This window comes from Pristiophorus japonicus, chromosome 3 (genome assembly GCF_044704955.1).
Source record: "Pristiophorus japonicus isolate sPriJap1 chromosome 3, sPriJap1.hap1, whole genome shotgun sequence".
NCBI lineage: Eukaryota > Metazoa > Chordata > Chondrichthyes > Pristiophoridae > Pristiophorus > Pristiophorus japonicus.
In genome coordinates, this window is record NC_091979.1 from 235539261 (window position 1) to 235561667 (window position 22407).

At 47.2% G+C, this 22407-nt stretch overlaps 1 protein-coding gene across 2 annotated transcripts in view; it reads right to left on the reverse strand.

Annotated features, from left to right (window-relative positions):
- The window catches only part of mms19 (MMS19 homolog, cytosolic iron-sulfur assembly component), a 109616-nt gene that overhangs the window by 59298 nt on the left and 27911 nt on the right, over positions 1-22407 (reverse strand). For both annotated transcript variants that reach the window (XM_070876435.1, XM_070876436.1), the window contains exons 8-14: positions 21512-21573; positions 15480-15566; positions 14195-14269; positions 11523-11600; positions 9989-10127; positions 5272-5426; positions 3499-3577 (exon numbers count right to left, since the gene is read on the reverse strand). In XM_070876435.1, the coding sequence (XP_070732536.1) occupies positions 3499-3577; positions 5272-5426; positions 9989-10127; positions 11523-11600; positions 14195-14269; positions 15480-15566; positions 21512-21573 (675 nt within the window). The remainder of the gene's footprint in view (positions 1-3498; positions 3578-5271; positions 5427-9988; positions 10128-11522; positions 11601-14194; positions 14270-15479; positions 15567-21511; positions 21574-22407) is intronic.

The window sequence follows — 22407 nt, forward strand, 5'->3', positions numbered from 1 at the left end:
TGGTTTGGGCCAAAAAAAAACGAGCATAACTCTTCAAGTATACCAAAAAACAGCTTTGGTGAAAATTGAGCCCCTGGTTTCATTATTCAACAACAACTTGTATTTATATAGCGCATTTAACATAGTAATAACGTAGGCACTTCACAGGAGTGATTATCAAACAAACTTTGACCCAGAGCCACACAAGGAGATATTAGGACAGGTGACCAAAAGCTTGGTCAAAGAGGTTGGTTTTAAGGAGCACCTTGAGGCGGAGAGGTTTAAGGAGCAAGTTCCAGAGCTTAGGGCCCAAGCAGCTGAAGGCACAGCCAATGGTGGGGTGATTAACATCTGGGATGCGCAAGTGACCAGAATTGGAGAAGCGCAGAGATCTGGGAGTGGTTGTGGGGCTGGAGGAGATTACAGAGATAAGGAGGGGCGAGGCCATGGAGGGATTTGAAGACGAGGATGAGAATTTTAAAATCAGGACGTTGCTGGACTGGGAGCCAGTGTATGTCAGGGAGCACAGGGGTGAACGGGACTTGGTGCGAGTTAGGCAGCAGAGCTTTTGATGAGCTCAAGTTTGTGGAGGTTGGGAGGTCGGCCAGTAGAGCATTGGAATAGTCAAGTCTGGAGGTAACAAAGACATCGATGAGGATTTTGGGTAATGAGATGACCACACATACAAAGCAAATACAGACAGCAGGCATGCAAACACTGGCTGCTGCAGCACTCACTGCAGGTTACATTGGACATCAGGGGGACAAGCAGCCAGTCCCTGACAATTTAGACTTGAACATAGGGGAATGATTAAGAAGTTTGCAAATGATACAGTCGGCTGTGTGGTTGACTGTGAGGAAGATATCAATGCACTGGCCAGGTGGGCAGAACAGTGGTAAACGGAATTCAATCCGGAGAAGTGAGAGGTATTGTATTTGGGGAGGGCTAACAAGGCAAGGGAATACACATTAAATGGTAGGACACTGAGAAGTGTAGAGAAACAGAGGGACTTTGAAGTGCATGTCCACAGATACCTGAAAGTAGCAGGCCAGGTTGATAAGGTGGTTAAAGGCGGCATACGGAATACTTGCCTTTATTAGCTGAGGCATAGCATACAAGAGCAGGGAGGTTAGGCTTGAACTGTATAAAACACTAGTTGGGTCACAGCTAGAATACTACCTGCAGCTCTGGTCACCACATTACAGGAAAGATGTGATTGCACTAGAGAGGGTACAGAGGAGATTTACGAGGATGTTGCCTGGACTGGAGAATTTTAGCTATGAGGAAAGATTGGATAGGCTGTGTTTGTTTTCTTTGGAAAAGAGGAGGCTGAGGGAAGACCTTATTGAGGTATATAAAATTTATGAGGGGCCTAGATAGTGTGGATAGGAAGGACCTATTTCCCTTAGCAGAAGGGTCAACAACTTGGGGGCATAGATTTAAAGTAATTGATAGAAGGTTTAGAGGGGATTTATGGGGAAATTTCTTCACCTAGAGGGTGTGGGGGTCTGGAACTCACTGCCTGAAAGGGTAGTAGAGGCAGAAATCTTTACCATATTTAAAAAAGTACTTGGATGTGCACTTGAAGTGCCGTAACTTACAGAGCTACAGACCAAGAGCTGGAAAGTGGGATTAGGCTGGCAAGCTCTTTGTCGGCAGGCTCGGACACAATGGGCCAAAATGGCCTCCTTTCGTACTGTAAATTTCTATGACTATGAATTTTTTCTTCGAATATGGTTTAAATTCCAGAAATCGCTTGGAGAGGCTGTGAGGAGAGTTGGTGCAAAAAATAGAAAAGTCACAATAGTGCAGGAGGGGGTGCTTAAGGTTGGGATGAAGGTATGTTGTTGGAACAGTGTCGATTCCTGCTTGTGTAGAGAATAGCAAATGGTGGCATTGGTGCAGTAATTGGCTCTCCTCCCAGTTTGGAACCGAAACACACTTTTGAGATAGAGTCTTGGAGGGAGCTTTTCTTCGTATCCAATTGTGGAAAACCTGATCTCGGAGCGCTCAGTGTCAAATTAGGAAAGTTGACCCTATCCCAAGACAGACATTCCTCACCCTGCTGAGCAAAGACGTTTTTTTTTAAATATAGTAAATAGAACCTCAAAAAAATCAAAATGGACCAATTTTAAAAAACTCATCTCCAAAATTCAAAACTTCAGAGCTTCCCAGACTTCCTTTGCTAGACCTCCTGCAGAGATTTCTGTCTCATATGCTGACCCCGCCCTTTCGAAGAATGAATGCGTCCCTGTGTGAAATCTCTAAAATGTCACACATTGGCTGCCAGACCAGTTAGAATGGTTCTAGGGATGAGGAATTACAGTTACGTAGGAGAGACTGGAGAAGCTGGGGTTGTTTTCCTTGGAGCAGAGACAGTTAAGAGGAGATTTGACACAGGTGTTCAAAATTGGCTTATCAAATAAAAACATTGCTGCTTGCCGAATAAAGGAATCACCTTTCATGCTTTAAAAACTTTATACAAAGTGAATAAAGCAGTTGCCAGTGTCAGCAGAATATTGCTTTATGAAGTTAATTATATCTCCTGCAATAACTTAGCAATACAATCTCTTGCAGTGACAACTCAATTTCAGTTCTGTTACTGCTGATTCTGGGAGGCCAACACCAGGAACAGCCCTTTCTCCATGACAATCCTTCCCAAAGGACATTAACAGTGCAGCCGACAGTATAAAGCGCATCAACCAAACGTACAATATCATCAGAACTCAATGAACTCTTATGGGAAAAACAAACATTTGCGTTCTTGGTAAACAGGAGAGGTAATGAATGATGAAGTATCGAGTGCAAGGTTTGGTTTTGGAGTCAGTTATTGGGTGCTTTTTACTTCCAGTGGGCTTATTCCTTGACCTTTGGTCACCAGGGTGGAGTTATCTTCAGTGGTGCTGGGTGAGAGCTGTGGCACTCATCGATCAAAAAACATAGCAAACAGCAGCAACTGTGCAGGTCACACAGCCTGGGCCCCTGTAACAGTCTGACATTCCCTCTACTCTGCTCATTCTCCCTTTACATTTCTGCTCTTTTCTCATCGACAATAAGAGCAAAGCGCCCGTGTCCACCCACTCCGCCAGCACATCCCCAGTGCGCTTCCCCTCATCGATGCTGAGCCTGCCTGCTCCTCCTCACATCCAACAACAACCTGCATTTATATAGCACTTATAATGTAGTAAAATGTCCCAGGGCGCTTCACAGGAGCGATTATCAAACTAAATTTGACACTGAGCCACATAAGGAGATAGGAGGTCACGTGACCAAAAGCTTGGTCAAAAAGGTCACTTTTAAGGAGCATCTTAAAGGAGGAGAGGGGTGGAGAGGTATAGGGAGAGAATTCCAGAACTTCGAGCCCAGGTGACTGAAGGCACGGCCGCCAATGGTGGAGCGATGAAAATTAGGGATGTTTAAGAGGCCGGAATCCTCCGAATGACCTCCTGCCACCACACGGGGGTGGGGGGTGCTGGGAATGCCCTGGCCCCCCGAGTCTGTGAACAAAATCCAACCTACCTTCCTCATCTCGGTCCCATTTGTGGGTCAGTTTAATGAAAACCTTCAGTATTCCCAGAATTGTCCACCGTTGGCTACTCTGCAAAAAAAAATGTCCCACCATTAGTTCCATTTGAAAGGGATGACAGGTAGGAGCGCCCATGGTCACACAGCGCTTCCTCGTGCTAGCGAAACGTCTCGCAGTGCTTCACACCCAATTATTTTTTGGAGCACAGTCATGGTGATGTAGGGAAATTGGTCAACCATTCTGCAGCAGGAACATCTCGGGAACAGCACCGAGATGAGGGGCCAGTTAACCAGTTTGTCAGTGGTGCTTGCCAGGAGGAAGTGGCGGCTGGGACACCAGTACTCAAAGTTCCCGTTGAACCGCACGGTGGACTGGAGGTCCCGTGCATGCCGCTTTCGGCTTTACAAAAATGGAAAAATCGTGCACGCGGGGGAAACATGATTAAGCCGTGCAAGCCTGTTCAAGGTGCCGCGCATCCAAAAACAATAAAGGGAACTTGGCCAGTATTCGTCAGCTCTTTTGTGTAGCGCCACAGGATCTTTAACACCTACTTGCACAGGACAGCACATCTGACAACACGCATTCCCTCAGCAGGAGTGTTCCGGGAAAGGATGAAAGAGCCCAATTGCTCTGCCACAGTTCATGTAAAGCATGGGATGACAGCAGTTAGAGGCTAACTTGTTCATGTGCGTGAACCCAGGAGTTTTGACAGGTTATTCAACTGTGCAAGGCATTACAGCCATGGTGGATGCTACCTTCAAGTTAACGGAATGTCCAGCAGTGCTTCACTGGATAGCGATTGGAAGTGGGATTCCCCCAGGCCAATTGCAGTAATGCTGACTTACACTAACACAGTGAGGAGGGTTGGGAGAACAGACAGAGAGGGAGAGGGAGCCATGCATTGACATTGCACCCAAGAAACCTCATCTCATCGTGCTTCACATGCAAGGAATTACTCTGAAGTGCAGATCGACTGTTAGAATGTAGGCAATCTCGGCAGTAAAACAGCGCATTGCAAGATCCCACAAACAGCAGTGAGATCAGTGGCCAGTTCATCAGAGTTGGTGATGCTGGTTGAGGAAGGAAAGTTGGCCAGGACACTGAGAACTCGCTGATTGCCTTCAAATTTATATAGCGCCTTTCACGACCTCAGGACATCCCAAAGCAGTTTACAGCCAATTAAATACTTTTGAAGCATAGTCATTGTTATAATGAAGGAAATGCCTCAGCCAATTGCGCACAGCAAGCTCCCACAAACAGCAACGTGATAATGACCAGATAATTATTTTGTTATGTTGATTGAGGGATAAATATTGGCCCAGGACACCAGGGAGAACTCCCCTGCTCTTCTTCAAAATAGTGGCCATGGGATCTTTTACATCCACAAGAGGACAGACGGGACCTCGTTTTGACATCTCATCCCAAAGACGGCATCTCCGACAGTGCGGCACTACCTCAGTGCTGCACTGGAGTGTCAGCCTAGACTTTATATGCTCAACTATCTGGAGTGGGGGGGGGACTTGTGAACACACAACCTTCTGACTTGCTACCCACTGAGCCACGGCTGATATAAATAGTAACAAGGGATCTTTAATATCCAGAGTAAGGGGCACTTGGGACCTTGGTTCAACACCTCTGAAAATGCAACACTCTCCTCGAGTGCTGCTCAGGAGTCTCGGTCCAGATGGTGTGCTTCTGGCCTGGTGTGGCACATCGACGTGTGGCATTACTGACCTGAAGTAGGATTCCATCCTTCCTCCCTTTACCTGTTTATGTTTGTTGAACTGTTCCAGTAACAGAGGGAAGATGCAGCCGGTGATCTTGGAGCATGCTCGGGAGGAAGCGCTCGCAGCCGCCTGGAGGAGCTTGGCACTCGGCCATACGAGCTTCATGTCTGGTTCGCACAGGTGATGCTTGCAATCTGAGGGGAGGAGGCAAGAAGACCGATTTCAGAGAGGGACTGTTGCAAGGAGATGCAAATTTAAAAACAAAATGGGGCACGATGGCGCGTCCCAACGCAGGGCCCACCGCGGTAAGCGGGCAGCGGTCTAATCGCCAGGCCACTGAGCACGCTGTCGGGGAGGTCAGCAAGTGTAAGCCACCAATGCCTTGGACAGACAGTGACTCATTTCGCTCGCTACCCAAGTGGCGTACCTGAGAAGGTGCTGGTGAGCCTCCTTCTTGACATCTGAAAGAAAGACTTGCGTTTATATACATCATCATCATCATAGGCGGTCCTTCAAACGAGGATGACTTGCTTCCACGACTTCACAGATGTTTCAATGAAGGACCGATATTCCAGTCCTAAACTCCAATCAAAGGGTGTGGAAGATGTCTGTGCGTGGACTTTAACATGTGGTGACCGTTGCACACCAGCCACCACACGGGCTTGACAGAGGTCGGCCTTTATCCAGTGGCAAGGGTTAACCAAGACAACTGGAGACCTGCTCTGCTGCACGGACCTAGTGCGCACACATACTGCAGTGTGGGCTGGCCCGTACTGCCTCTGGGCCCTCTGCTCTTCTGGGCCCCGTACCCTCTAATCACCAGACTGATTCCCGGGCTGGCAGGACTGACATATGAGGAGAGACTGGATCAACTGGGCCTGTATTCACTGGAGTTTAGAAGGATGAGAGGGGATCTCATAGAAACATATAAAATTCTGACGGGACTGGACAGGTTAGATGCAGGAAGAATGTTCCTGATGTTGGGGAACTCCAGAACCAGGAGACATAATCTAAGGATAAGGGGTAAGCCATTTAGGACCGAGATGAAGAGAAACTTCTTCACTCACCGAGAGTTGTTAACCTGTGGAATTCCCTGCTGCAGAGAGTTGTTAATGCCAGTTCATTGAATATATTCAAGAGGGAGTTAGATATGGCCCTTATGGCTAAAGGGATCAAGGGGTATGGAGAGAAAGCAGGAAAAGGGCACTGAGGTGAATGATCAGCCATGATCTTACTGAATGGTGGTGCAGGCTCGAAGGGCCGAATGGCCTACTCCTACACCTATTTTCTATGTTCTGTTTTTATGTTTGCCGCACCTCTGCCACGGTCTAGCCTTTCATGGCCATCTGACGTCTCCAAGCCAATTAAGTACTTTGAGTGTAGTCACTTTTATAATGTGGCCAACACAGCAGCCAACTTGCGCACAGCAAGCTCCCACAAATAGCAATGTGAAAATGACCAGATAATCTGTTTTAGCGATGTTGATTGGTGGATAAATATTGACCAGGACACCTTGGATAACTCCCTTGCTCTTCTTCGAAATAGTGCCATGGGATCTTTTACGTCCGACTGAGGGGGCAGACGGGGCCTCAGTTTAACGTCTGATCCAAAAGACGGCACCTCCAACAGTGCAGCATTCCCTCAGCACTGCACTGGGAGTGTCAGCCTAGATTTGTGTGCTCAAGTCCCTGGTTCTGATTCAGAGGAGAGTGTGCTGCCCACTGAGCCACAGCTGAGTGGCTTATTAGGCCATTTCAGAGGGCAGTTAAGAGTCAACCACATTGCTGTGGGTCTGGAGTCACATATAGGTCAGACCAGATAAGGACATTAGTGAACCAGATGGGTTTTTATGATAGTTTATTATTCCAGATTTATTAAATTAACCGAATTTAAATTCTCCTGCTGCTGTGATGGGATTTTAACTCATGTCTCCAGGCCTCCGGATTACTCGTCCAGTAACACAACCACTAGGCTACCGTTCCCAACAGATTCATGAATATCTGCAGCTCAGCTCCATTTACTTGCCTTTACTCCATATCCCTTGGTACCTTAGCTACAAAATCTATTTATCTTAGTCTTGAAAGCTCCAATTAACTTCCAGCAACGACATCTCAGGAAAATTTTTTAGATTTCCACCACCCTTTGGGTGAAGAAGTGCTTTTTGATTTTCCTCCTGAATGGCCTGGCTCTAATTTTAAGATTATGACCCCACTCCCCCACCCATCTTGTTCTTGATTCTCTTAACTTGATCAGATTACACCTCTATCTTCTAAACTCAAGAGAATACAAGCCAAGTTTATGAAACCTGTCCTCATAAATTTGGCCCTTTATGCCCCGGTATCATTCTGGTGAATCTGCACTACATCCCCTCCATGAAAGACTTGCATTCATATAGCACATTTCAAGACCACCGGACGTTTCAAAGCGCTTTACAGCCAATGACATACTTTTTGGAGTGTAGTCACTGTTGTAATGTAGGAAATGCAGCAGCCAACTTGCGCACAGCAAGCTCCCACAAACAGCAATGTGAGAATGACCAGCTAATCTGTTTTTGTTATCTTGATTGAGGGATAAATATTGGCCAGGACACCGGGGAGAACTCCCCATCTCTTCTTTAAAATAGTGCCTTTTACGGATAGTGCCTTTAGTGGATCTTTTACATCCACTTGAGAGCGCAGACGGGGCCTCGGGTTTAACGGCTGATCCAAAAGACGGCATCTCCGACAGTGCAGCGCTCCCTCAGCACCTGTGTGCTCAAGTTCCTGGAGTGGGACTTGAAACCACAACCTTCTGACCCAGAGGCAAGTGTGCTGCCCACTGAGCCATGGCTGACCATGGCAAATATATCCCTCCTGAAATAAAAACAGAAAACGTTGGAACTACTCAGCAGGTCAGGCAGCGTCTGTGGAGAGAGAAACAGAGTTAACGTTTCAGGTCGATCGACCTTCCTGACGTGTGCTGCCCAGAACTGAATGCAGTTACTGCAGATGGAGTCTGACCCAAACCAAGCAAACAGGATAACAGCCTTAGGGACCCACGTTGAGCTGGAGACTATTGTTCAAGAGATTGGGTTATATAAAATGTCAGTCATTAGGAAGAATGTGTAAAAGACAAAAAAAAAGTGCAGTCAAGAATAAAATATTTCACTGACCTTACAGGCAAAGAATAAGAACATAAGAATTAGATCCAAAAATCTGTCGATCTCTGTCTTGAATATACTCAACAACTGAATCTCCACAGCCCCCTGGGGCAGAGAATTCCAAAGATTCACCGCCCTCTGAGTGAAGAAGTTTCTTCTCATCTCAGTCCTAAATGGCCAACCCCTTATTCTGAGACTGTGACCCCTGGTTCTGGACTCCCCAGTCCGGGGGAAACATCTTCCCTGCATCTACCCTGTCAAACTCTAAGAATTGTGTATGTTTCAATGAGATCACCTCTCATTCTTCTCAACTCGAGAGAATATCGGCCTAGTCTACTCAACCTCTTCTCATAGGACAATCCCCCCCATCCCAGGAATCAGTCTGGTGAAACTTCAGAAATAAAAGAACGATTGAAGTGAGCTGCGACATAAGCAGAAGATTGCAAATTTGTTAAAAGCAGTTAAGTAGCTGCAGTTTGAGAGATTGTAAACCAACAAAAACCTTAAGTCACCTTCAGTGGTTTGTTGCAATATTTGAAGGAGGTCATGCTTCTGCATAAAGGAGTTTTAGAGGGTCAAGTGAAAAGATGTTACACTGACATGATTAAAAAAAAAAGACTTGGATTTATATAGCACCTTTCACGACTACCAGATGTCTCAAAGCACTTTACAGCCAATTAAGTACTTTTAGAGTGTGGTCACTGTTGTAATAGCAATTTATAGCACAGAAGGAGGCCATTTCGGCTCATCGAGCCGCACAGCTCTCGGTCAGCAGCCCTGAAAATTACATATAAACCTATGCACAATGAACAATGGCGGAAAGGTAAAGAGCACCCAGCCCAAGCAGTCCACCCCACATAACTGCGACACCCCTTACACTGAATCATTCTACACTCAACCGGAGCCATGTGATCTCCTGGAAGAGGCAAAAACCAGATAAAAACTCAGGCCAATTGTGGGAAAAAAATCTGGGAAAATTCCTCTCCGACCCATCCAGACGATCAAAACTGGTCCAGATTACCCTGGCCATATTCGATTCCTTCCAGTACTTACCGTCTTATCTGCGCCAGCTAACAAGAGGTTTTCCAGTCTAATCCCAATTACCTGCTCTAGGTTCATAACTCTATGGGAAACACGGCAGCCAATTTACTCACAGCAAGCTCCCACAAACAGCAATGTGATAATGACCAGATAATCTGTTTTTGTTATGTTGATTGAAGGATAAATATTGGCCAGGACACCAGGGTGAACTCCCCTGCTCTTCTTCGAAATAATGCCATGGGATATTTTACGTCCACCCGAGAGGGTAGACAGGGCCTTGGTTTTACGTCTCTAATGGGAGCTTGAGAGGGGGGTTTGGACCAGGTACGTGAAAAGTTACGTTGCATCGCACCCGACCTGAAGAACTGTTCGATGTTAATGAAAATGGAAGGTGTTCAGCTCTTGAGCAAAGACATGCTTCACCTAGGAATACAAAATTAATAACCGTACATGTCCTTAAAACGATTCAAACACCTCAGTTCACCTAAATAGGAGCCTGGCGACTACTTCTGTACTGACTGCCCGAGTCAATGGGATTGATTCCACTGGTCGCGACGTGGGTTAACTCGTGCATACCTTGCAGAACATTGTTGAGGAACGTATCCAGGCTATCCTCTGCGTCTGAATCGATGACCGACTTGGACAGGCCCGTCGACAGTGCTTGGAGCGCAGCAAGACCTTCAGTCTCTATCTTTTCACTTGCTGTCTGAAAGACCTGAATGAAAAAAGTGTGTAGTCCTTCTAAATGTAATGTTCAAAGATGGGTGCTACCCAATGTTTGCTCTAATTTTTGTTTGGGTGCGCGGAGCCTCGAACTGGCTGGGCGGTCCATTCAATTCCTATGCACGGTTTCTTGCTTTGAAAAGCCGGTGAGCGCTCTGCATGGGACCTCCAGACCGGTGCCTGGCCGCGCAGCTCAACAGGAACGTTGCTCTTACCCCCTCCCCCATGATGAAACAACAACAGGTAAGCTGGCTTTACAGCATTGTGGTCTCGGAACGGAGGCCATGTTGGGAAACCCATTCCATGTAGAGAGTGAAGGTCTCCCCCCTTCACTGTTGTCCAAGAGGCTCATACAGGAAGTAGGCTTAGGACAGTCTCAACCCAGTTACCTGCAAAACATTGCACGATTCACCATCAACTGGCTAATTCTGAAACGCGACAGAATTCGGCCCAACTGGTCTATGCTGGTGTTTATACTCCACATGAGCCTCCTCCCACCCCTCTCCATCTCACCCTATCAGCATATCCTTCTATTCCTTTCTCTCTCTCATGTGTTTATCTAGATTCTCCTTAAATGCATCTATGCTATTCACCTCAGCCACTCCCTGTGCTATCAAGTTCCACATTCTTACATGTTTCGATAATATCACCTCAAAGTGGTAAGGTTATGAGGGGGCTTGACAAGGTGGATGCAGAGAGAATGTTTCCACTGATAGGGGAGACTTGAACTAGGGGGCATAATCTTCGAATATAGGGCCGCTCATTTAAAACTGAGATGAGGAGGAATTTCTTTTCTGAGGGTTATAAATCTGTGGAATTCGCTGCCTCAGAGCTGTGGAAGCTGGGTCATTGAATAACTTTAAGACAGAGATAGACAGTTTCTTAACCGATAAGGAAATAGGGGTTATGGGGAGCGGGCAGGAAAGTGGATCCGAGTCCGAGTCCATGATCGGGTCAGCCATGATCGTATTAAATGGCGGAGCAGGCTCGAGGAGCCGTATTGCCTTCCTCCTACTCCTTTTCCTTATGTTCTTTTGTAAAGAAGTTACTCCTGAATTCCCTATTGCATTTATTAATAACTATCTTATATTGACATCCCCTAGATTTGGTCTCCCACCACAAGTGGAAACATCTTCTCTGTCTACCCTTTGTAATTTTAAAGATCTCTATCAGGTCACAATGATGGCTGGTGCACAGTTGGCATGGGGGATGTGAGGAGAAAAAAAAAGTGGGGCTCATCTAAGCCTTGGGTCAAAATAGACTAAGTGCGGCAATCCCTCAGCACTGCAGTGGATATGTTTCAAGAGCGCTGCCAACTGAGCCAAAGCTGACACTTTAGAAGGCAGCAAGTAAATGGTGCAGAGTACCCACGGATTCTTGTGCTCACCTCTCTGCGTATAGAATGCCAAAGAGCTGGTAGGAATTCTTTCAACTCTTTCTTCCGATATTCTTTGCAGCACGCCGTCTATGAAGGAGAAAGAACAGAGGATGAGAGTTTAAAAAAAAAAATTAAACTTTGGCATGGCCACATTTATTGCCCATCCCAAGTTGCCCTTGAGAAGGTGGTGGTGGGCTTTTCAACCGCTGCAGTCTGTGTGGTGAAGGTGCTCCCACAGTGCTGTTCTAGGATTTTGACCCAACGACAATGAAGGAACAGCCGATATATTTCCAAGTCAGGATGGTGTGTGACTTGGAGGTGCTGGCCTTGTCCTTCTCGGTGGTGGAAGTCGCGGGTTTGGGAGGCACTACCAAAGAAGCCTTTGTGAGTTGTTGCAGTGCACCTTGTACACACTGCAGCCACAGTGTGCTGGTGGTGGAGTGCGTAATACAGGAATGGCAAAGCTATATATTTTGTTAGTGACAAGTACCCATCCAGCCCCTTCCTGTTTTATAGAGGCAGACTCTTCCAATTCCATTCCTGCTGGCACACACACCAGTGACAACCAGAGGTACTTGTGCTGCTCCCAGCTGTCTGCCAATGACACTCTAAGCCAGTCGCAGTGAAAGGATTCCTGCATTCAGGCGTGGGCTGATAAGTTGGAAACAACATTCTCGCCACAGATGTGCCAGGCAATGATTATCTCCAGCAGACAAGAGTCTAACCACCGGCCTTTCACATTCAACAGCATTACCATCGCTGAATCCCCCACCATTAACCAGAAACGTAACTGGACCAGACACAAATACTGTGGGTACAACAGCAGGTCAGAGGCTGGGTATTCTTCAGCGAGTCCCCAAAGCCTTTCCACCACCTATAAGGCACAAGTCAGGAGTGTGATGGAACACTCTCCACTTGCCTGGATGCGTGCAGCTCCAACAGCACTCGAGACGCTGTACACCATCCAGAACAAAGCAGCCCATTTGATTGGCGCCTCATCCAGCACCTTCAACATTCCCTCCCTCCACCACCGGCGCACCGTGGCTGCAGTGTGTGCCATCTACAAAATGCACTGCAGCAACTCGCCAAGGCTTCTTCGACAACACCTCCCAAACCTGTCACCAAGAAGGATAAAAGCAGCAGGCACATGGGAGCACCATCACCTCCAAGTTATGCACCATCCTGACTTGGAAATATATCGCCGTTCCTTCACCGTCGCTGGATCAAAATCTTTGAACTCCCTCTCGAACAGCACTGTGGGAGTACCTTCACCACACTGATTCACCACCACCTTCTCAAGCGCAATTAATGTGAGCCTTGCCAGTGAAGCCAACTCTCAGAGATGAATAAAAATAAGGGAATACATAAAATAGGTGGAGGGGTGATGTGTGGAACCAAAATAAATAGGTGGGAGCGACACCAAGAATATGGATTCAATAAACACTGTCCCATTCTCAGGCAAGATGCACAAATCTTTAAACGCTTGGAGAAAGAGATAGCTCAATATTCCAGGTAGAGAACCTTTGCCAGAACTTGCCTCCAGCTGAAACGTGAACCTGGCTTCTCGTCTTAAATACCGACATGCTCCCTTTGTATTACGAACATTTTCTGGTTTTATTCCATGTTTACGGTGTCCACGTATTTTTTTTTTTTAAATGGCTTTTCATTCTTTAACGAATATATCACATTTGAATGATAGCAGCACCAGTTTCTCCAAGGCAGCTCGCAACCTATTGACTCAAGGGCAGCATTCAACATGCCCAGGAGGTGCCATTCAGGGCCCATTTCTCTTCCAGCTGTACCTCTCCACAGGACACCTGCTCTTTTATGGCTCTGGCCCTCCATTGAATGCTCACCTCGCGTGAAGGAAAGACTTGCATTTATATAACACCTTTCACGACCACAGGACGCCCCAAAGGACATTGCAGCCAATGAAGTACTTTTGGAGTGAAGTCACTGTTGTAATGTGGGAAACACAGCAGCCAATTTGCACATAGCAAAGTCCCACAAATAGCAATGTGATAATGATCAGATAATCTGTTTTTAGTGATGCTGATTGAGGGATAAATATTGGCCCAGGACATCGTGGAGAACTTCCCTGCTCTTCTTCGAAATAGTGCTATGAGATCTTTAATGTCCACCTGAGGGAGCAGACGGGGCCTCGGTTTAACGCCTCATATGTAGGACAGCATCTCCAACAATGCAGCGCACCCTCAGCCCTGCACTGGAGTGGCAGCTTAGGTTTTTGATGCTCGAGTCTCCGGAGTGAGACTTGAAACCACAACCTTGTGACTCAGAAGCAGGAGTACTACCCACTGAGCCTAAGGCAGACACTGTTGACATGATTGGGGCCATGTACTGTACCTTCCCTTTCCCTTGCTGTCATGGTTAAGAGAAGGCAGAGGAATATGGTTAGGAAGCAAGGTCGAGTCAGCACCTACAAGGCAATGAAAAGGGTCGAGTCATACTGCACGATCGAAAGTTTTAATCGAGCTACTTCAATCCGTCCACCATCCCATAAGTTTAAAAGTAGCTACAATTATCTGAATTTGCCTATTTAGAGCAGCGGCCTTAAAGGGATAGGCCAGATTAGTAACTGAACATCACAGTTAGAGTACCATATGAGCGATGCCGCAGGGCATCCACTGGCAACACATCAGTACCTGGAACTCCTCACTTACCAGAGTCTGAAGGGAGTCCACTTTTGCACTCTGCACATCCGAATCCAACTTCTCAATCAGGAGCGGCAGAAGGAACTGAGTGCACAAGGAGAACGCCAAATTAAGAGAAACTGTACATGTAAAAAGGTGCAAAGCTGAATTCAGACAAGACAACTTGACCAGTCTCCAATAAGCCCTCCCTCGTCCCCATCAGTCAAACAACCTGCCAGCACTCAATGTCCAAGGTCACACAGGAAGAAGGGCCTGTTTCCTTAAGATTTCTGTAACTGTTGTCAACAGGACAGGTTTGAATATTTGTTGCAGACCAGGTGGGGAATATGACAAGGACGACATGGTTGAATGCAGCCCCACAAAAACTCGGGGGATGAAATTGCTTGCGGCAATATTGCTAACAAAAGTGTTAAGTTTGTTGGTACTTTCTTAATGCATTGATGAATCTCTTTAAATATATTGAAATATGTATCAAAACGTCGCAGAGGAATGGCACAGTAATGAGCGTGCCTGTTTTATAACAGACACCAGCGTCAGCGATTGCAGCCGCACAGTGGGTAAATGAGCTTTCAACGTGGTGGGGAGACTTACAGACTAGGAAGATCCGTGCCTGCCTTGTGCAGAGGGATGTGCGGTATTACAGCTGCCCCAGGCAAGAGGGCAGAAAAATTTACTTCAAAGCGCAAGAGGAGACCGTTTAGGCCATACTTCAACACCAGAGCTACTTGCATTACTCCAGCCCCGCACACTCCACCCAGGCCCCCTCGCTCCATCCCCCCCCCGCCCCCTTCCACGACTACCTGCCCCGGCCCCTCTCACCTGCCCCGGGCTACTGCACACTCCCTCCCCTGAAACGGTTTCCACTGGCATAAGGGTCAGTAACCACAGGACACAGACATAAGGTAATTGGGATAAGAACCAGAGGGGAGATGAGGAGAATTTTATTTACGCAATGAGTTGTGATCTGGAATGTACTGCCTGAAAGGGCGGTGTAAGCAAATTCAAGAGTAATTTTTTTAAAAAGAGAATGGGATAAATACTTAAAAGTGGAAAAAATTGCAGGGCTAGGGGAAAGAACAGGGGGGGGGGGGGGGGAAATGGGACTAATTGGACAGCTCTTTCAAAGAGCCGGCACAGGTACAATGGGCTGAAAGACCTTCGTTTTGTGCTGTATGATTCTAATAAGCAACGTGAAAACCGAGATTGAGCAGCTTCCGCACTGGTGCCTACAGTCACACCTCAGCAGAGATACTGAAGCATCGCAATGCCCAAGATAGCGGATTAGTAGTAATACCTCGGCAAACCGTGGTGTAGCAGTAAGAACAGATCTCAGGCTCAGCACCAACTCCTCTTGAGATATTCCGTGTGGGTCATTTGGAGGCTGCAAACAAGAGGACAGAGTGAAGTCAGATACTAATAATATGCACTCAATGCAACCCATTCAATCTCCTGAGGAGGATTCCTGCCAAGTTATTCCTTTCCTTCAGTTGGTTTGCTTGCACGAGAATGCCGTGGTTCCTGTGGGACAGTGATCATCCCACTTCAACACAGCATTCATTCACCCTCTTCTCTCTCTGACCCGACGTAAACTAGAGGTATCCAAAACCCAGCTGCCCGTGTCCTCGCTCGCACCAAGTCCCATTCACCCATCATCATCATCATCATCATCATCATCATCATCATTATAGGCAGTCCCTCGGAATCGAGGAAGACTTGCTTCCACTCCTAAAGTGAGTTCTTTGGTGGCTGAACAGTCCAACACGAGAGCCACAGACCCGGTCACATGTGGGACAGATATTAGTCGGGGAAGGAGCGGGTGGCACTGATTTACCACACGCTCCTTCCACTGCCTGCGCTGGACCTCCTCACGCTTGCAGCGCTGAGATTTGAAGAGCTCAACGCCCTCCAGGATGCACTTTCTCCACCTAGGGTGGTCTTCGGCCCATCAGTGGTGAAAGAAACATAGAAAATAGGTGCAGGAGTAGGCTGATCATGCAACTTCAGTACCCCATTCCTGCTTTCTCTCCATACCCTTTGATCCCTTTAGCTGTAAGGGCCACATCTAACTCCCTTTTGAATATATCTAACTAACTGGCCTCAACTACTTTCTGTGGTAGAGAATTCCACAGGTTCACAACTCTCTGAGTGAAGAAGTTGCTCTTCATCTCGGTCCTAAATGGCTTACCCCTTATCCTTAGACTGTGACCCCTGGTTCTGGACTTCCCCAGCATCGGGAACATTCTTCCTGCATCTAACCTGTTTAATCCCGTCAGAATTTTATATGTTTCTATGAGATCCCCTCTCATTCTTCTAAATTCCAGTGAATATAAGCCTCGTCGATCCAGTCTTTCTTCATATATCAAGTCCTGCCATCCCAGGAATCAGTCTGGTGAAACTTCGCTGCACTCCCTCAAATAGCAAGAATGTCCTTCCTCAGATTAGGAGACCAAAACTGAACACAATATTCCAGGTGTGGCCTCACTAAGGGCTATGTACAACGGCAGTAAGACCTCCCTGCTCCTATACTCAAATCCTCTCGCTATGAAGGCCGACATGCCATTTGCCTTCTTCACTGCCTGCTGTACCTACATGGCAACTTTCAATGACTGATGTACTATGACACCCAGGTCTCGCTGCACCTCCCCTTTTCCTAATCTGTCACCATTCAGATAATATTCTGCCTCCTTGTCGCACTTCACCAGGGAGGCTTTGAGGGTGTCCTTGTAACGTTTCCGCTGCCCACCTTTGGCTCGTTTGCCGTGAAGGAGCTCCGCATAGAGCAGTTGCTTAGGGAGTCTCGTGTCTGGCATGCAAACTAAGTGGCCTGCCCAGCGAAGCTAATAGAGTGTGGTTAGTGCTTCAATGCTGAGGATGTTAGCGCGTCTGTCCTCCATGGGGATTTGCAGGATCTTGTGGCGACATCGTTGGTGATATATCTCCAGCGACTTGATGTGTCTTCTGTAAGTCGTCCATGCCTCTGATCCATACAGGAGGGCGGGTATTACTGCAGCCCTGTAAACCATGAGCTTGGTGGTAGGTTTGAGGGCCTGGTCTTCAAACACTCTTTTCCTCAGGTGGCCGAAGGCTGCACTGGAGACGATGTTGAATCTCCGCATCAATGTCTGCCTTTGCTGACAAAAGGCTCCCGAGCTATGGGAAGTGGTCCACGTTGTCGCGATCCGCACCGTGAATCTTGATGGCTGGGGGGGGCAGTGCAGTGCGGCGAGGACATGCTGGTGGAGGACCTTTGTCTTATGGATGTTAAGCTTAAGGCCCATACTTTCATATGACTCGGTGAACACATTGACGATATCCTGGAGTTCAGCCTCAGAATGTGCGCAGACGCAGGTGTCGTCTGCGTACTGCAGTTCAACGACAGAGGTTTGGGTGGTCTCGGACCTGGTCTGGAGGCGGCGTAAGTTAAACAGCTTCCCACTGGTTCTGTAGTTTAGTTCCACTCCAGCGGAGAGCTTATTGACAGTGAGGTGGAGCATGGCAGCGAGGAATATTGAGTAGAGGGTTGGAGCGATGACGCAGCCCTGTTTGACCCCGGTTCGGTCTGTAACGGATCCATTGGTAAGGATCACGGCCTGCAGGCGAAGGATGTTGACAAACTTTTGGGGGCACGTAAAACAGAGGAGGACACTCCATAAGCCCTCATGGTCGACAGACTCAAAGGCCTTTGTAAGATCGAAAAAGGCAATGTATAAGGGCTAGCGCTGCTCCCTGCATTTTTCCGCAGTTGTCGTGCTGCAAAGATCATGTCCATTGTTCCCCGTCGGGGACGAAATCCGCACTGTGAGTCCGGGAGGAGCTCCTCAGCCACAGGGAGAAGACAGTTGAGGAGGACTCTAGCGACAATCTTCCCAGTGGTTGATAACAGGGAGATTCCTCTGTAGTTGCCGCAGTCGGATTTGTTTCCCTTTTTAAAAATGGACACGATTACTGCATCTCTGAGATCATCCGGCATGTTCTCCTCCCTCCAAATGAGATGAGGTCATGTATCCGCGCCAACAGCGCCTCTCTGCCATGTTTTAGCGCCTCAGCAGGAATTCCATCCGCACCCGTAGCCTTGTTATTCTTGAGCTGTTTTATGGCTTTGCCTACCTCGTGCAGCATTGGAATATCACTGAGGTGGTGGCAGGTTGCATGCTGCGGGATGGAGTTGAGAACACTTGAGTCAAAGGCAGTCTCGATTGAGGAGATCTTCAAAGTGCTCCTTCCAGCCGGCCCGGATAGCCTCGGTGTCCTTGATGAGTGTTTCCCCGTTCTTTGCTAGGAGTGGGGTGGGGCCTTGGGAGTTTGGACCATAGGTGGCCTTGACTGCAGTGAAGAATCCTCGTATGTCGTGGCTGTCAGCCAGTTATTGCATCACCTGTGCTTTCTCCATCCACCACCTGTTCTTTAGGTCCCGAGTTTTTTGTTGGACCTCAGCCTTGAGCTGTCTGTAATGTTGCTTTGTAGCTCCCGAGTTTGGTTGTTGCTTGAAGCTCAAAAATGCTCTGCGTTTACGATCTATTAGTTCTTGGATTTCCTGATCGACATCGTCGCCCTCAGCTAGACCCGGTGGGCAGGGGAAAACCAGCTCAAGGAACAAGGTGGAGGTTACACCTTTTTCTGGAAAGGAAAACCAGAGGAAGAATGCCGCCTTCATGGAATCGGCTTTGCCGTCAAAAATGAACTGGTCGGGCACCTCAAAGACTCCCCCTGCGGGATTAACGAACACCTGATGACCCTTCGCCTTACCCTATCCCGGAACCAATGTGCCACAGTCATCAGTGCGTATACCCCAACACTCGATGCAGCGGATGAGGCTAAAGAGAGTTTTTATTCCAACCTCGAGACATCCCTGTCCTGCGTCCCCAAGGACGACAAATTGATCCTCCTAGGAGACTTTAATGCCAAGGTTGGCAAAGACACAGCTCTTTGGGGAGGCGTGATTGGCAGAGAGGGGTAGGGAAATCCAACTCCAATGGCACCCTAATCCTGACAAAATATCTTGAACGCGAACTCCTCATCACCAACACCTTGTTCCGCTGGAGGGACAAATACAAGGCATCGTGGCAACACCCTCGCTCCAAACACTGGCACCTGCTAGACTATGTCATTGTTCGAGCCAAGGATTGCAAGGATGTGCACATCACCTGCACCATGACGGGAGCTGGCCACTGCTGAATGGACCATTGCCTAATGAATCCATCATCAATATTAACATTGCCCCAAAGCAGAGGGGACAGCAGAAGCAGTGCCACAAAAAAATTAATGCCGGGGCACTTAAAGACCCAGCTAAGAGAGCCCTATACAGCCAGCGCCTCACAGCCAATCTGGCGTGCCTTGATGATCCCGAGGTGCTCAATGCCCACAGCGCTTGGTCTGCCCTCCAGGCCTCCATAACCAGCGCCTGTGAAAAGACAGTTGGTTACTCAACCAGAAAACACCAGGACTGGTTTGATGAAAACACTCACCCATCACCCCTGTGCTCGTCAACCTACACTGGCTTCTGTTTAAGCAACACCACGATTTCAGAATTTTCAATCTTATTTTCAAATCCCTCCATGGCCTCGCCCCTTCAGATCTCTGTAATCCCCCCACCTCCCACAGATGTCTGCGCTCCTCTAGACCCTACGTCCTGGAACTCCCTGCCTAAACCTCTCCGTCTCTTCACCTCTCTTTCCTCGTTCAAGACGCTCCTTAAACCTACCTCTTTGACCAAGTTTTGGATCACCTGCGTTAATTTCTACGTATGCGGCTCGGTGTCAAATTTTTTAACTCATAATGCTCCTGTGAAGCGTCTTGGGGCGTTTCACGACATTAAAAGGTGCTATATAAATACAAGTTGTTGTTGCTGTTGCAATTCCTTCTATGTTATTGCTACTACGCTAAAGACTTGTCCAAACTTTTGCTCCCTCTAAACTTCAGAAGTAATTCAAAACTATTTTCCTCTCCCTGCATCTCCACAGTATTGAATCTGGACTCAGATCGAAGTCTCGTCCTCCAATTCAATCTTTTCCAGGGTCCCAAGACTCAAACTCCTTAGTTCATTGGTCTTCCCAACTTCCAAGAATTGACAGACTTTAGCTCCCATACATAGACACACAAAAAATAGTCATGGAATTGGGAAGCAAAATTCAGAAATTCAGCCCACAAATCCATCTAGTAGCCAGAGCGTGCACTACGCCATGACCGTTAACATTATTCATTTAACTTTTCTATGTTGACAAAGTTATTTACAATAGTAAATATTGACAGAAATGCGTGGCCAAAAAGCATGCCAACGGGAAGAAAGAATTGTGGACAGGAGCTGCACAAACAGGATCTATAACTAATACACTTCAACTGAGAATCTATTCGAGATCTACTGCTCTTTGGAAACACATGGATCTTTGCCACATTGACCAAAAGAAAGAAAAGTGAAGTGGCACAAAGAACATAATAGGAACAGGAGTAGGCCATACAGCCCCTAGAGCGTGCTCCGCCATTCAATACGATCATGGCCGATCTGATCATGGACTCAGCTCCACTTCCCTGCCCACTCCCCATAACCCCTTACCATTTAAGAAACTGTCTATTTCTGTCTTAAACTTATTCAATGTCCCAGTTTCCACAGCTCTCTGAGGCAACAAATTCCACAGATTTACAACCCTCAGAAGAAATTTCTCCTCATCTCAGTTTTAAAAGGGTGGCCCCTTATTCGAAGATCATGCCCTCTAGTTCTAGTCTCCCCCATCAGTGGAAACATCTTCTGCATCCACCTTCTCAAGCCCCCTCATACACTTATACGTTTCGATAAGCCTCTCATTCTTCTGAATTCCAATGAGTAGAGGCCCAACGTACTCAACCTTTCCTCATAAGTCAGCCTTCTCATCCCCGGAATCAACCTAGTGAATCTTCTCTGAACTGCCTCCAAAGCACGTATATCCTTTTGTAAATATGGAAACCAAAACTGCACGCAGTATTCCAGGTGTGGTCTCACCAATACCTTATATAGCTGAAGCAAGACTTCCCTGCTTTAATACTCCATCCCCTTTGCAATAAAGGCCAAGATACCATTGGCTTTCCTGATCACTTGCTGTACCTGCATACTATCCCTTTGTGTTTCATGCACAAGTACCCCCAGGTCCCGCTGTACTGCAGCACTTCGCAATCTTTCTTCATTAAATAATAATTTTCTCTTTGATTTTTTCTGCCAAAGTGCATGACCTCACACTTTCTGACATTATACTCCAACTGCAAGGGCCGGCCCCTACAGTCTCTGCTTGTTTACACCCCCTGTACTGTAAACCGGTACATTAAAAATAACAATCTTCAAAGCAAACATCGACTTACTGGTGTAAAATCAATTGGGAAATAGCATGAAGTGACCTCAAAGAGCTCCTCCACAAAAGTCCCTGAAAAAGAAAGACAGCAATCAATTGCTCAGCAGAAGACAAACTAAAATCGATTAGATCTAAATAAAATGCACCTTTTTAGATCTTAATTCCATTTAATATACACCAAACAGATTGTCTTTAGTAATCTATTTAAATATATATATATATATTAGTTTCAACCTTCACTCTCTTCCACTGTTAAGGGTGCCGCTATATCCTGGGGTGTTATCCCATGTGCACCAACTGCCCTCTGGTCGCTATCCGATGTGACAGCCATGGCTTACTGGGTAGCTGTTTCGCCAAGGAGTCAGTAGGTTGTGGGTTCAAGCCTCACTCTCGACACTTGAGCACATAATCGTGGCTGACACTCCAGTGCAGTATCGAGGGAGTGCTGCACTGTTGGAGGTGCCGTCTTTCGAATGTGGCGTTAAACCGAAGTCCCATGTGCTCTCACAGGTGGGTGTCAAAGATCCCAGAGCACTATTTGAAGACAAGCCAGGGAGCTCACCCAGTTTACTGGCCAATATTTATTCATCAATGAACATCACCCAGACAGATTACCTGATCATCACATTACTGTTTGCAAATTGGCTGCCGTGTTTCCTACAACAGTGACTATAATTCATTGGGTACAAAGCACTTTGGGACGTCATGATATAAATACAAGTTCTTCCTTCCTTTGGTTAACCCCAGTGGCCATTCCCCCTACACAAGCCTCGTGAGTGGCAGCAGGCTTTTCAACCACAGGGAAGCATCGCCCGGAGTCTGATTTTGTTTTCATCCCACGTCCACACAAGCACCTTTTAAAGGGGGAAGTTACTGGATAGTGCTTAGGAGCTGGAAACCCAGTTG